Source organism: Salmo salar, chromosome ssa21 (assembly GCF_905237065.1).
Source record: "Salmo salar chromosome ssa21, Ssal_v3.1, whole genome shotgun sequence".
Classification (NCBI taxonomy): domain Eukaryota; kingdom Metazoa; phylum Chordata; class Actinopteri; order Salmoniformes; family Salmonidae; genus Salmo; species Salmo salar.
Genome location: NC_059462.1, coordinates 3,277,664 through 3,290,936, shown reverse-complemented (window position 1 = coordinate 3,290,936; position 13,273 = coordinate 3,277,664). Strand labels below are relative to the sequence as shown.

Here is a 13,273-nt window from a genome sequence, read left to right as displayed (position 1 = left end):
TACCGCCTACTTGTTAGGAGCGGCTTTTAGGGGGAAGGGTAAAATAAGAGAGGGAGAGAGAACGAGTGTGGGGGGGGGGGGCATAGTATCGGAAATGATGCCTCAAAACCTTAATTTTATAGCTTGATGTATAACCAGTGGCTTGACAACACGGCATTGCACGTTGTGTGATAACGGGCTTTAAAAGTTGACCTATGGTTGAATGAATATGATAGAAAATAACGATCATCGAAATAGCGAGCTGGTCTTTTGGGGAGAAGGTGGGGTCTGCACATTTAATGACATTTAACCAGTCATAGTCAATTTATCATTAGACAGGCGGATATAGTTAGCAAATATTTTAAATGATTTAGCCAAACCATTATTTTTGGTATTGACAGTGTTTATATGTAGCCTATACGTAATAACGCACACGTTTATGTGCAAACGCACGCGTTTATACTAACTGACTTATATCACGGGAGACCTGGCGGCGTTTATAAGTGGGTAATAACGGACGCTTAAATAGGCAACATATCTACAAGCTCTGTGAAGCTATACAAAGGAAACTGAAGCATACAATATAGGAAGTCAGAAAAAAAAATGGCATTTATTCATAGAATACATAATACATATAATAGTCTGCATTATGGATGCATTCATTATGTATTTCATTAAATTAAATGGCACATTGTTTTCTGATTTGCTTTGCTTATCTTATGTTTCTGCTGTTTATCCTCACATTTCTATTGCAGAACTTATAGATATATGTAACAGAGTACTATCAAAAAAAGGTTACTGATCATTTACCCCACAAAGGGAATAATATATGTTCATAGCATCTGCTCCTCCAACCATCACTGAACTACCATAGGCTCATGTAGTCTATACGTACGTTTGTTCAAATATTACACAGCGGTCTGCGCACCAATTGTAATGCCAGAATTACCACTTTTTTACATGACAACAGTACACGATGTTCATATTCTGCTAAAGAACATTGCCTAATCATTTGAAAACATAAAACACACGAGTCTGTAAAGTTAGTGTGTTAGTCAATTGCCTACTATGCCTATAAAATTACACTTCTAAAACTAATTCTAATGTTGTTTCCTATGTGTATTACGGGTTTGGGTTTGGGGAAGTGGTATTAGCCTACTGTTTCAATGGCATATTCAATCTTTACTACAGGGATATCTATTCCCCAAGCATGGCTTTGCACGCGCGCGCACACACACGCACACACGTGAGGAGGTATTAAATATTCAGAGAGTACTTACCTTGTTTTTGTAGAGAGCGGGGTTGGTGGTTTGTTCACTTTGCTTAGCTTGTACAGTTTGTCAGTCTTGCCCCAAAAATATGGTTACTGTTTATTTTATCTGCAATCAACAGCATGAGTTTATGTTTGAATGTTTTTTCTCCTGTAAAATAAAAAAAAAAAAATGCGTAAAATGAGATTACTATACATACCTATAGCCTAAATGCAAAACACACTGCCATAGGTCTACACCCATTATTTGTAATTAGTCATAATTTGGTGAAAATATTAGGGAGCATTACAGACAAGAATTGTGTGTAACTTCATCACAATTGGGTGAGTTTGTTGAAAACAAATGTATTAAAGTAATAAATAAAATAGAGTTTCTAGAATGGGCTACTAAAGAATAAAATAGCCTAGATCCAAAAGCCTAATGGTCCTTCCCTTCAATTGCCATAGCCTACCATAAAGTCCCAATCAATCTCAACAAGAAACCTCGCTTGCTGGTCGTGCGTGCAAAAACACCGCCAACTCACAAGGTTCGCTAATATAGTGAGTCTTTTCATCCAAAGCGCGTACTGTATGGACTGCGTTTAACAACGGTCTCCAACAACAGCTGCCCATTGAAATGTACACACTAAGTGAAGGAAGTTTACTTACACTTCCATTGAACTCAAGTCCCACAAGTCCTCCTGCTCCAACACAAATCAAACATTCTCTGGTCCCTCTCGGCTCCCAAACACTTAAAATAGCGGGCAATAATGGGACGGAGAGTAGGTAGGACGTCTGAAAACTTTGGGAATCCTGTCCCTCTCTCACTCAGCCCCAAGCCGGGGCAGCCAGAGCGTTCTCTGCCATTCTTCCAAGAATCTATTTCTCCCCGCACCACGGGACACGCAGGACCTGATCCAAGTTCAAAGTCACGTCTGCCGACTTCTTAAAAGAACTTCTTTATTTCCGTGGAAAACTACAAAACCCCTTGGCCTTGTCACTTGAGAAAAATAAATTAAAGAGAAAGAAAGAAAACTCAATCGGATCAGAGACGCGTAGCTAGCTATGGGTTCTTATTTCCATCTACCTCTAGAAGAAAGGGACATCTGAAATTCCCCACGACATACATTTCAACAAGTTTCTCAGAGCCAGAATACAGAGGACGAGACAGAAAGTGTTAAAAGAGGGTTATACATAGCCTATAACATACATAGTACATTGTACAATGTATATAAACTAATATATGGACTCTAACACACCTTTCACTATTTTTGGTTTACAGAGAAAAAAACTCCCACAGAAGTTTTGACCAAATATGCATGATAATGCTTATGATTTTAATATTGCCAACAACAAGGATAAAACCATTGCATGCCCTGATGGCGCAGCGCTTAATGCGGGCCAAGGGCGAAGGAAGCCGGGCGTATTTCATTAGTTCATTATTTGACAATATCAATATGTTGACGCATTGGAAGGTTACTTGTGTGGTTTCCATGACCTTGTTTGTTTCATGAATGTTTTACCTATGACCCATTAAGACCACATATGTTGGCCTCTTGACTTGTTCTGTAAAATAAAAATAAAAATGATAACAAATAGCCTTTTGTTTTAAGAAGTTTAAAGCCCGTCTTCCAGCTGAGCGTCTGAAGTAAGGACAGGCCTTAGGAGCAATTTCTTACTAATCGGAATCAAGGAATTGAACTCCTTCATTCAGTTGGGAATTTCAGAGGGGTGCTCTTTGAAATAACACTATTCGGATATTCTGTAATCGTTTTTTTCTTCGCCTACTATATAAAAACATAGAAGCCCTGGCCTGACAACTATGGACCCTTCTCTGTACTAATATGTTTTGTAAAATAATATATTCATTTGTTTTTACTATTCCCTAAAGATCACGTTGAGATTGGAATCGCATTATCGAATGAGCCACTTGTTCGTAGATGATAACAACATACACATTGTACTGTATGTATCCCAACGGGGTTGGTTTATTGACCATTCAATAGCTGTAAATTAAAAACTTGGAAGCCAAATTATTTGTAGGCCTACCTGTTATTTGTATGTGCAGGCCATCTATTAATTATGTTTAACAATATATTGGGAGGTGTGCTTACTGTTTATTTGAATTTCGCATTGTAGGCTAGCCTTCTGTATCCAAAAAGTACACTTTATGACACTTTGAAGCACGTATCAATGGTAATTATGAATTTAAACCACAGGTGCATGCAGACCTGTTCCCTTTTAAGTCAATACCCATATACGCCAACTGATTTACACAGAGTCATGGATAATTTGACTACGCACTAGGCCTAATATTTCCGTTGTTGCGCAATTTTTTAAAAGTATTTTAGAGATATATAGGTTGCTCCAAAGAAAAAAGAAACTATGAGTGCAACTGTTGATTTTGAAGTCATCAGAAGACAAGAAAACATGCCAAAAGTTGACTATTTATTAATAGTAATTGTTCAGATTGTCAGCTACAGTATGTGATGACACCATTCAACTATGCTAAGGTCTTGGGTCAAACAAATTCATCTGTAAAAAAGTAGGCTATTAAATATGAAATAGTCATTTTACATGTACTGCCCCTATGCCGAGACCAAAACTACTCTGCGAAAGTGTCTAGAAGTATTAGATTCATTAATTTAATTAGTTGAAGTTGAGTACTGGGGTAGTTTTGGGCAAACCCCGTCATGTTCCTACCACTTTAATAAGGACCAATTACATCGAGATCTGTGAGGCCGCCGATCATAAATCGATTACAAAGGTGTCTGAAAAAAATACATAAGAAATCGATGACAGATACACGCCCTGCTGTGTAGAACAGGGACCATACAAGAAGGCGTGGGCCACTACCATAAAAGTGAACCAATTCTAAGATTTACAAGCTTCTCTTACTCCGTTCCTTGCTAGGGTCATAAAAACTGAATTTAACTATTTGGAATGGATCACTGGCAACTTATTGAGAAACTATTTACACTATTCAGCTCCCTCCATGCATGGGGCAGTGGTGAGAATGAAAATCCTAGATTTATAAAGTCATTTAGCAAAATAGATAGGTCTTCAAATATAATTAGTTAAATAATCTATATGCAATTTGTTGATCAAATGCAGGCTAAAATCTAAGATGGACATGATTGTTATATATGCAACACGTTTCATTTGTTAAATCTGGCAACCTGGTATGTGTAGGCTACTTGTAATTAATTCATTGGCCTCAATTTTAACAGTACAATTCAGATGTCAACACTTTTCTTTGATACTTGTATTGATAAAATATTCCTTTCTATCTACAGTATGTGCCTATAAGATATGTGCTTCTATATCTAAGCACAAAATACATACAAAATATTCCAACATGCTTTTCGGCTGAGACCGGTTTGGTTATGCATGGGTTGTTGCACAGTATTGCATGACTTCCAAATAGTCCTAGTGCTTCGTGATACTTGCACAACTCATGCAATACTGTATTAGTGGAGTATAAACACTGGTTTAGCAGACACCTCCGCAGTCCCCGCAAGACGGGAACCACGAGTTTTGGCGATCCCCCACCTCCTCCTAACTGGCAATATTGGATCTTATCTGTAAAATTATCTTATGTAGTTTCTGGTAATAGCCATATGTGACTTTAAATAATACGTATCTCAAAACAGATTCCTAAAAGATGTGTCCTGAGATTTGGTCAACTCAGTCAGATTTGTCTAAAATCCTAAATGAATGAGGAATGAGCAGGGTTAGCTATACCATATGGACCCCTTTATTCATGTCTTCATTACATGTAGTGCAATAAGACCACTCATGGTCTGAAAAGTTCTCTACTTTTAATAGATTTAAACAAACAGTATTGGAATCACCATGCATAAGCTGTCAACTCCATCTGCCTATTAATACCATGTTTGCTTCAAACATGTTACATTTAATGAGGTTTTAGAGTCATAAAGCAACTAAGGATAAGAAAATTGCTACTTGAATGAAGTCCGATTTTTGTTAACTCAACTCTGTCAGAGTGCTAATGTATCTGATAGAATGGTTATGTTTTTATTGGGGACTTTCAAATTAATCATGTTCCATACTTTACAAATGTTTGTATTTAACTTTTATTTTTAGAGGCAAAAATATGTCTGTTTTGAGTATCTGTTGTCAACTCCATCAGTAGCTTGTCAAATCCATCACTGATGGCTAACCCACCTTAATATTATGAAAAAAATATTGAATCACTTTTTTGCTTGCTCAGACCTTGCGGCCCCGCGAAACTGCACTATGCCACTAAGTATAAAGTTGCAATAACTCAGTAAATAATTGAGAAATGTAACATGGACAGACATCAACTGCATAGTATGTCACCCGTATCAAGTGGAAACAACATTAAGCAATTTTCTTTTAAAGAGGGACGATGTTATGTTGGGAAACCATATGAAATATAATTGTATGCATATAAAACATTTCTATTACATACTAAATTATAAATTGTTAAATAATAATTACTAATTTTAATAGCGACTTTGAAGTGTTGTGGACATTTCAGCTTTCTCTATGGCCATTAGTCTTGGAAACAAAATCAATTGTTCGAGACCATGGCTTTAAAAGTATTTGATTGGCTAAATGTCTCCATTATTATTGATGTGTATGTATTTAATTTGACCTGAATAAAAGTGCATATAGCCTACTTGAGTTATGGTGATAAGAATGTATTTTATTTAAAATTATATTTTCTACATTGGGGTTACACCCCTAAAGAAAAATACGAACAAGAAGAGACAAACGCTGTATAGTCATTTCTAATACTGTAGACGTCCTAAATTTTATCCACGTGTGTCAGCCCCGGGTAAACACCATTGCGCATAAACTGATTTGCTGGTAACTTTGTGTGTAAAACTTTTTGGAATCAACAGCGATAAAGAGAGCGAGGGGGCGGAACCCCGCTGAGCCCTTGCGCTGAACGACAGCCAATCGCTTCGTTCTCTTAACTGCCAGTCACCGAAATCCATCCAATACCCGCAGTGCCATTTCTGAACTGTATTCCCTACTGTGTCCTCCAACTGTTGTATGTTCTGTCAATCGCTTGAGGACTGAGTGGGAAAAGGAACAAGCAGAGTTAGAGGCAGGACAAAAGAAGTTATATAGTTCGCTTATATACATATATTTTAATGTTTTAGAAAATCGTGATGGCGGGGGAGAAACAATAGCGGTGGATGGACTTGACAGTGTAGTTATGGAGCCCCCTTTGAGCAAGAGGAATCCGGCGATAAGATTAGCGGATTTGGCAGCGACTCAACCTCTTCCTCATCAGAATATGACAGGCTTCCCGGGTCTAGGGGTGCATCACCCTCACTCCCACCATGCCCACCACCACCCTGGGGAGATGGGCAACGACCCCGGAGTGGCACTCACTCCATTTGGACCCGAGCACATGGCACAGACAAACGCTCTCAAACTTAGCCCCTCTCAGCATATTCAGAGCCATCACGAAGCCCAGACCGCTGCAACGGCAGCATCCTTCACTTCTGCTCAGACCACAGTAGGTTTCCCCGTGGCTCCTCACCCCCACTCAGGCTACTCTAGCAGCAGGGACTACATCCTCAGGAGAGAACTCTCAGCCTCGGCTATGCATGCACTTGGCGACCAGCATAGTTCCGCCTCCTCCCCTCATCACCATGGCATGTTCATCGCACCAACAGGTGCTTATGGGCACGCCGAGACTGGTGCCCATCCACTTTTCTCTGGACTCCACGACCAAGCGGCCCCAGGTGCGCACCACCACCACCACCATGCCCTCAACGGGCAGATGCGTCTGGGTCTACCGGGGGACATTTACGGCAGGCCAGAGCACTTTGGCCACAGGCCCGAGCACTATGGACCATCTTCTATCCACAGCTACAACTCCATGAACCTCAATGTGAACATCGCTTCTGCTCCTCACGGAGCTGCGGGGGCATTTTTGAGATACATGAGGCAGCCCATCAAGCAAGAGTTAATCTGCAAATGGATTGAACAGGATGAAACTTCAAAGAAGCCCTGCTCCAAAACTTACAGCACCATGCACGAGCTGGTCAACCATGTCACGGTGGAGCACGTCGGGGGACCGGAGCAAGCCAGTCATGTCTGCTTCTGGGAGGAATGTCCGCGGGAGGGGAAAGCTTTTAAGGCGAAATACAAACTGATAAACCACATCCGAGTTCACACGGGAGAGAAACCCTTCCCTTGCCCTTTCCCCGGCTGCGGAAAAGTTTTCGCTCGCTCGGAAAATCTAAAGATTCACAAAAGGACACACACAGGTCAGTGAAAGTGTGCCGAATTATTTTAGAACTGCATTAAAAAACAGAAATCGATCTCTTGAATGAAAGCAGACGCTTTGAAAATGTTAAAGACACTTGTTTGTCATAGACAAGAAAATGTATATTGTGAAAAGCTTTCATTTGAATTGCTGGCGGGCATGGGGTGAGCATGCGTAAAAGTAACAGGAACGAGATTTAATCGAATAAAATTATGAATTATGGTCAAGCCAAGGCATCACGTGATTCAATGTACAGTAATAACTTTCTGAAAGATAGCTATTTACTCGAAGAGACGTGGAAACTAGAGGTGGGGGATTATGCCATATGGTTCTAGTTATTAGTCCGTATGACGTTTACGCCATTATGGGTCATGTTAGCGCTATGTTGATTTATCGACTATTCACAGCAGAAGCAACCATCACTTCAATCTCTAGTACGGATTTTATACTTTAGAAGACCAGGTGAAAATTAAACAATGTATTTTGGGGGGGAACGTTATAACAGTTTTATACTATTGTGTTATAGGCTGATGATAACCTATTTGAATCTTGACCCATAATAATTTCAGGCTGACCAAAGGAAAACAACAAAGTGAAAAAGGGTCACTGGGGATGGCTTTTCTTCCAAAATGATATACAGTAGCCTAGTACTTGTCCTTAGAGGCCGACCATAGCAATGGCGTTAGTCAGTCTTAACACTTGTAGTATGATGCAATACAGTACGCAGCGGCACGCATGCTATGTTACCGAGTAGCCTGCAAAGCAGACCCAATGTTCCACCTTATAACTCACACGGCGACTACGTAAGTGAGACAAGTGTATCATTGAGGGCTGGCTTGTTTGGACAGCAAGTGGCTCCCAAGACTGGACTGACGCGAAAAACAGCACGGCAATCAGATCATGTCAGTGTCTTTGGTAGTAAGTGAGGAGGGAGACAAGAGCAGAGCCCACTGAAACTGTCATGATGCACCATCAAGCCTTTGGGGATTTGGGGATTACTTAGTAACAGCTAGCAAGAGAAGCCCCTTTTCCGTGCAGACTCAAGATTGTGGCAATAACACGTTTTTCTAAAGTACAAACAAAAACAATACACCCTAGGGGTCGCCCCTACACAGCCTGATGTATGGCTTTTCTATTTTGAGTTGTCCATCTTATAATCATAACATCATGTTATGCACATTATTCTCAATACAAGCATTACAACATATATGTTTCTCTTTCGCCAAAAGGCAATAATTTAGGACTACCAATGCACTTGTTTCCGCGGCACTTATCACATTGCCAACATTAACCTACATCTGAATGTTTTCGCCTTCTGGCATTCACAACAGTGAGAAAAACAGACGCAATGGGGGGAAAAAAACAGTGCCTCTGTATAGTCTACACATTTCCCCTGCGCGTTCACGTGTATAGCCCACCGGCCACCCTATGACATATTCCACGTGCGTCAGTCAGTCAGGAACATTCCTTGTACATGTGGGAGAGGAGTGATGCGGGTGTAGATGTATAATAAATAAGGTATGTCGGACAGGAAGCCCTAGTGGCAGAGTGGGCTGCCACACTGACCATTTTTGGAGTAGCCTTATACTGCGGGAAGTGATATGTTACCCGTTACGCGGTGGTTTCAATTATGGGCCTACTTTGGGTAGAGCATTTGGGTAGAGCACGTCCATGTTGAATAAGGGTGAAAATTGACGATCCTTTGTATAGGTCACATTTAAAGATATTGGCATTGCTGTTTGCTGGGAATATATTGTTTACATTTCATGTCATAACATTATTTATTATTGGGCCGATCCATTTGGTAACTTTCTTATTCTTCTTGGACTTCGATCAAATGTTTTTATAAAGGCCATTATAAAATGTCATCATTATGTTGTATATTATGTTAAAACACATGCACACTTTCCTGATATGATATGAGTAGCCTCTAATGCTAAATATCTCCATATCTTCCAGGGGAGAAGCCTTTCAAGTGCGAGTTTGATGGCTGCGACAGGAAATTCGCCAACAGCAGCGACCGGAAGAAGCACTCACACGTCCACACGAGTGACAAGCCTTACTACTGCAAAGTCAGAGGCTGTGACAAGTCCTACACGCACCCCAGCTCGCTGCGAAAGCACATGAAAGTCCACTGCAAGTCGCCCCCGCCCCCTTCTGCCAACGCTTCATACCATTCCTCTACGAACCCTCTTGGCGCGCCCCTTTCGCCCGCCTCCGAACCGCACAGGAACCGGTCCGCGAACCTCTCGCCTCAGGTTACCAACCTCAATGAGTGGTACGTGTGCCAGGGGAGCGGGGGACCCAACCATCTCCACACCCCCTCCAGCGATGTGCCAACTTCGGACTCGGACGAAGAGGACTCTTTCAGAAATGCAGACCCGAGGACAATGCTCTAATGTTTACAAACAGAACAAATTAAGTTTATTCCCCAAATTGTCTCCCAACTGGTTAGAAGTATAGTAAGAACTACCTGCATGGGGATTGTACTGACTGTAAGCATATAAATGGGACTTTATGGAGCAAGAAATAGCGCCGCGGTTGTCAGATGATGATGAAGAAGAACAACTGCCAATAAAACGTGCCCTCTCGGTTCGCTTTCTAAAGAGCTGAATGTATCAACATCTCAACAAGTCTCAATATAGGAAAGCCACAATCACCAGTATTATTTGAGAGAAGGAAATCATATTCATATTCATTTTGCAAGCTTTATTATTCAAATAGGTTATAGAGAGGACCAAGATAAGCCTAAATATACTGAGAACAGAAATACAATGTCACCAGTAAGGATAAGCCTTTGAGAAAACACATGCATACATATGCAGGCTACATTTACATGCCTGCATCGTTTAACACGGATGAATTATGCTTACATTGACATTGTCCATATGATCGCAATCCCTGGCAATGTAACCTGTCTTAATCATCAATGTCCAATCCCAGACAGAAGGCAGAAATAGACGTTGCTCTGCAAAGTACATGAGCCTTATCAACAGCCCAGGAACACTATAATAATGCCTAAACATCCAAGAATGGGGGAGTTGCATTGCATTTTTCTTACGTATATCTCACAGTAGATGCGAGAACTAATGTATTCTAAACATCCAATTGAATATCGAACACCTGCAGATAGCGACAGACATGTCGCACCCACATGGTAATATTGCTAAGACGCAAGTGTCTTAAAGGGTCCAAACATAGTTTTAAGATTTAAGACTATGTTTGGATGGACTTTTGTTATATTTAAGAACAATTTAAGACTATATTTTATGCAAAAAAAAGACACCAGTTGTACACTAGTTAAAGAGTACGAATAAGTCCTGCGGGACCCTAAATATGTAAACTGACAGGTTTTGTCAATGACGGTCGGATTTGTATATAATTGTACTGATGCTCGTGAATGTTGTTCTTAGTCTTAATTACGAATAATATGTTGTTTTGTACATTGTAATTTATTTGCTGGTATAAATGTTGTACTGGATTTACAGAGACACCAAAGAATATTAATATTAATTTTGGTGAATATGTAATAGACCTACTGATGGTTTTGTTCTGTAAAAGAAAAATAATTATTCTTTACTTGAATAGGCAGTGTATTGTGAAACGTTCCTCTTCTCGCATGCCCTTTGTAGTGACTGTGTTTTTCTATTTGGGGTGCATGGTGCCATTATTTACGATGGATAAAAAGTGATGATGAAACAGCTATGATTGTGCAAACCCTTGATGTTCGTGATCCCGAGTGGCGCAGCGGTCTAAGGCACTGCATTTACAGACCCTGGTTCGATTCCAGGCTGTATCACAACCGGCCGTGATTGGGAGTCCCATAGGCCGGCGCACAATTGGCCCAGCGTCGTCCGGGTTAAGGTTTGGCCAGGCTAGGCCGTCATTGTAAATAATAATTTGTTCTTCACTGACTTGCCTAGTTAAATAAAGGTTCAATAAAAATAAACTGACAGGATGAATTAATTTTAAAGCTTAATAAACACACCAGGCCGTGTTAGTAGTTAATACGTGTATTTTAGTTAACATAACTGTATTGTTTCTTCACAGAATGCATGAGGCCTGTCAGTGTAGGATGTCATTCCTTAGATAAGGATATGCCTACATAATTGACTTGTTTGCATGCAGTAAATGCAACCGTTTTGCTGGTAAACTCAGTTGTAAAGCTATTATCATATTATCATAGCCTACAGATGATCGAAGTAATTGTAGACTACAAACACCTTGCCAAAAAAAAAAGCTACTGGCTGGTTGGATACCCTACTCTAATAATCACAGACGTAAACATCAAAGGTTTTGTCAACAAGACACATCAACATTCAACGGGGAGCCCCTCAAACCTGACAAAGATGAAATGCGAGGGAATATGTGAATTGATCATTATTGACAGTTCAATAAAATTTTCACTGGTAACTCACAAACAACGGGCACAATAAAGGGTTGGTATAAACCAGTCAGGGCTAATGGAGAAAAGTATAGCCCTTAATGGTGTTGTCTGAAAGGCGGGACAGGACAAGGCAACCGAGCCATGAATCATTCATTGAAAAAAGAAAATATAAAAGATATCAATATGTAGGACCTTGTATAAACTACATAAAACAAGTCCCCCTTCTTATTTCCTCCATTAAAACGCGCAACCTCACTTTCAAAGTCGGCCCTGTCCAGAATTAAAATTGACCAACCCGAGTCCTGCACAACTTCAAAGGCCTGCTATACTTCTGAGCGGAAGGCCCGCCGCTTTGACACTCTTCATGGTGCGTTACGATTTCTACAGCAATTGGGGAGCGAGACGCTCACATTTGAATATGTCTGGTAAAAACCCACTAACTGCCACTAAATGGACTATCATCAAAGCGCACAGTGCACCTTCTCCCCGAACAACGTCATGTGTCGACAAAGATAGGCCTAGCTGGCCTATATTGTTGACAGAAAATGAAATAGGCCTACAGGGACAGAATTGTTTTGCAATTTTTATGTGATAATGTATAGTAGTATAGGCTGGGCAAATAATAGGCAAAGATGATTTTATACATGCAGTCATACAACAGACACAGGTGAAATTGAATTGTCTTAAAACAGTGTGCCAATTAAGCACGAATGAAATGAGTGAAATAGTAGAATACATTATTCATATGTCTTTGCGCTCCATAAGTCACATTTGTAAGAGAGTGTTAAGAAATAGTCTTTATTTATCCCATAGCATGAGGTGGCCTCTTGAGTCTGGTTTCTGTGTCATGTAGAACAAGCTGCAAAAACAGAATGCAAGCAACAGAAACACACAAACAAGCACCTTTTTGAAACGTTTGTTGTCAATTTTCACCTCTCATACTTTTTCTCCTGCTTTGTCTCCAAATAGTTTTTATTCCCTCTTTATGTAAGCTAATCAAGTTTTATTGAATACAAGCAGTGTTCTGACGTTTCTCCTTTTGGCAATAAACCGTTATTTGGACTGAATCCACTTCTATTTATTTAAAACAAGTGCTCCGTGAATGTTGCAAAATAAACACGATGAAAAATAACCAAAGCGATAGATCCCTCCGCCCGATGGGACTTAATGAAAAGGAGTGAAGCAGTCACCATCAATGAGAAACGCTTTGAAGTAGAACTTATTATCTGAGGAATACTTTTGGGTTGTCCTAACGACAGCAGTGAATGGGAAAGGCTCTCTCCTTTGTCAGCGATTTGTTCTCCTTTAGTGGGATGCCGGTGGAAATCACTTACATGGGCCACCTTACCATGCTGCCTGCAAATCAGTAACCGGCTGAGTCAGA

General features: G+C 40.3%; 1 protein-coding gene across 1 annotated transcript; it reads left to right on the top strand.

Annotated features, from left to right (window-relative positions):
* Positions 1-6,266: 6,266 nt before the first annotated feature.
* zic5 (zic family member 5 (odd-paired homolog, Drosophila)) lies at positions 6,267-12,956 on the top strand. The gene is made up of 2 exons (XM_014163784.2): positions 6,267-7,503; positions 9,462-12,956. The coding sequence occupies exons 1-2, from the start codon at positions 6,441-6,443 to the stop codon at positions 9,899-9,901; spliced, it is 1,503 nt and encodes a 500-aa protein (XP_014019259.1). The 5' UTR covers positions 6,267-6,440; the 3' UTR covers positions 9,902-12,956.
* Positions 12,957-13,273: the final 317 nt, after the last annotated feature.

Bases quoted from the DNA above. Each gene is read 5' to 3' on its own strand.
- zic5 (XM_014163784.2), top strand. From the start codon at position 6,441: ATGGAGCCCCCTTTGAGCAAGAGGAATCCGGCGATAAGATTAGCGGAT. The intron at 7,504-9,461 runs GTCAGTGAAAGT...CATATCTTCCAG, and splicing joins TCACAAAAGGACACACACAG to GGGAGAAGCCTTTCAAGTGC.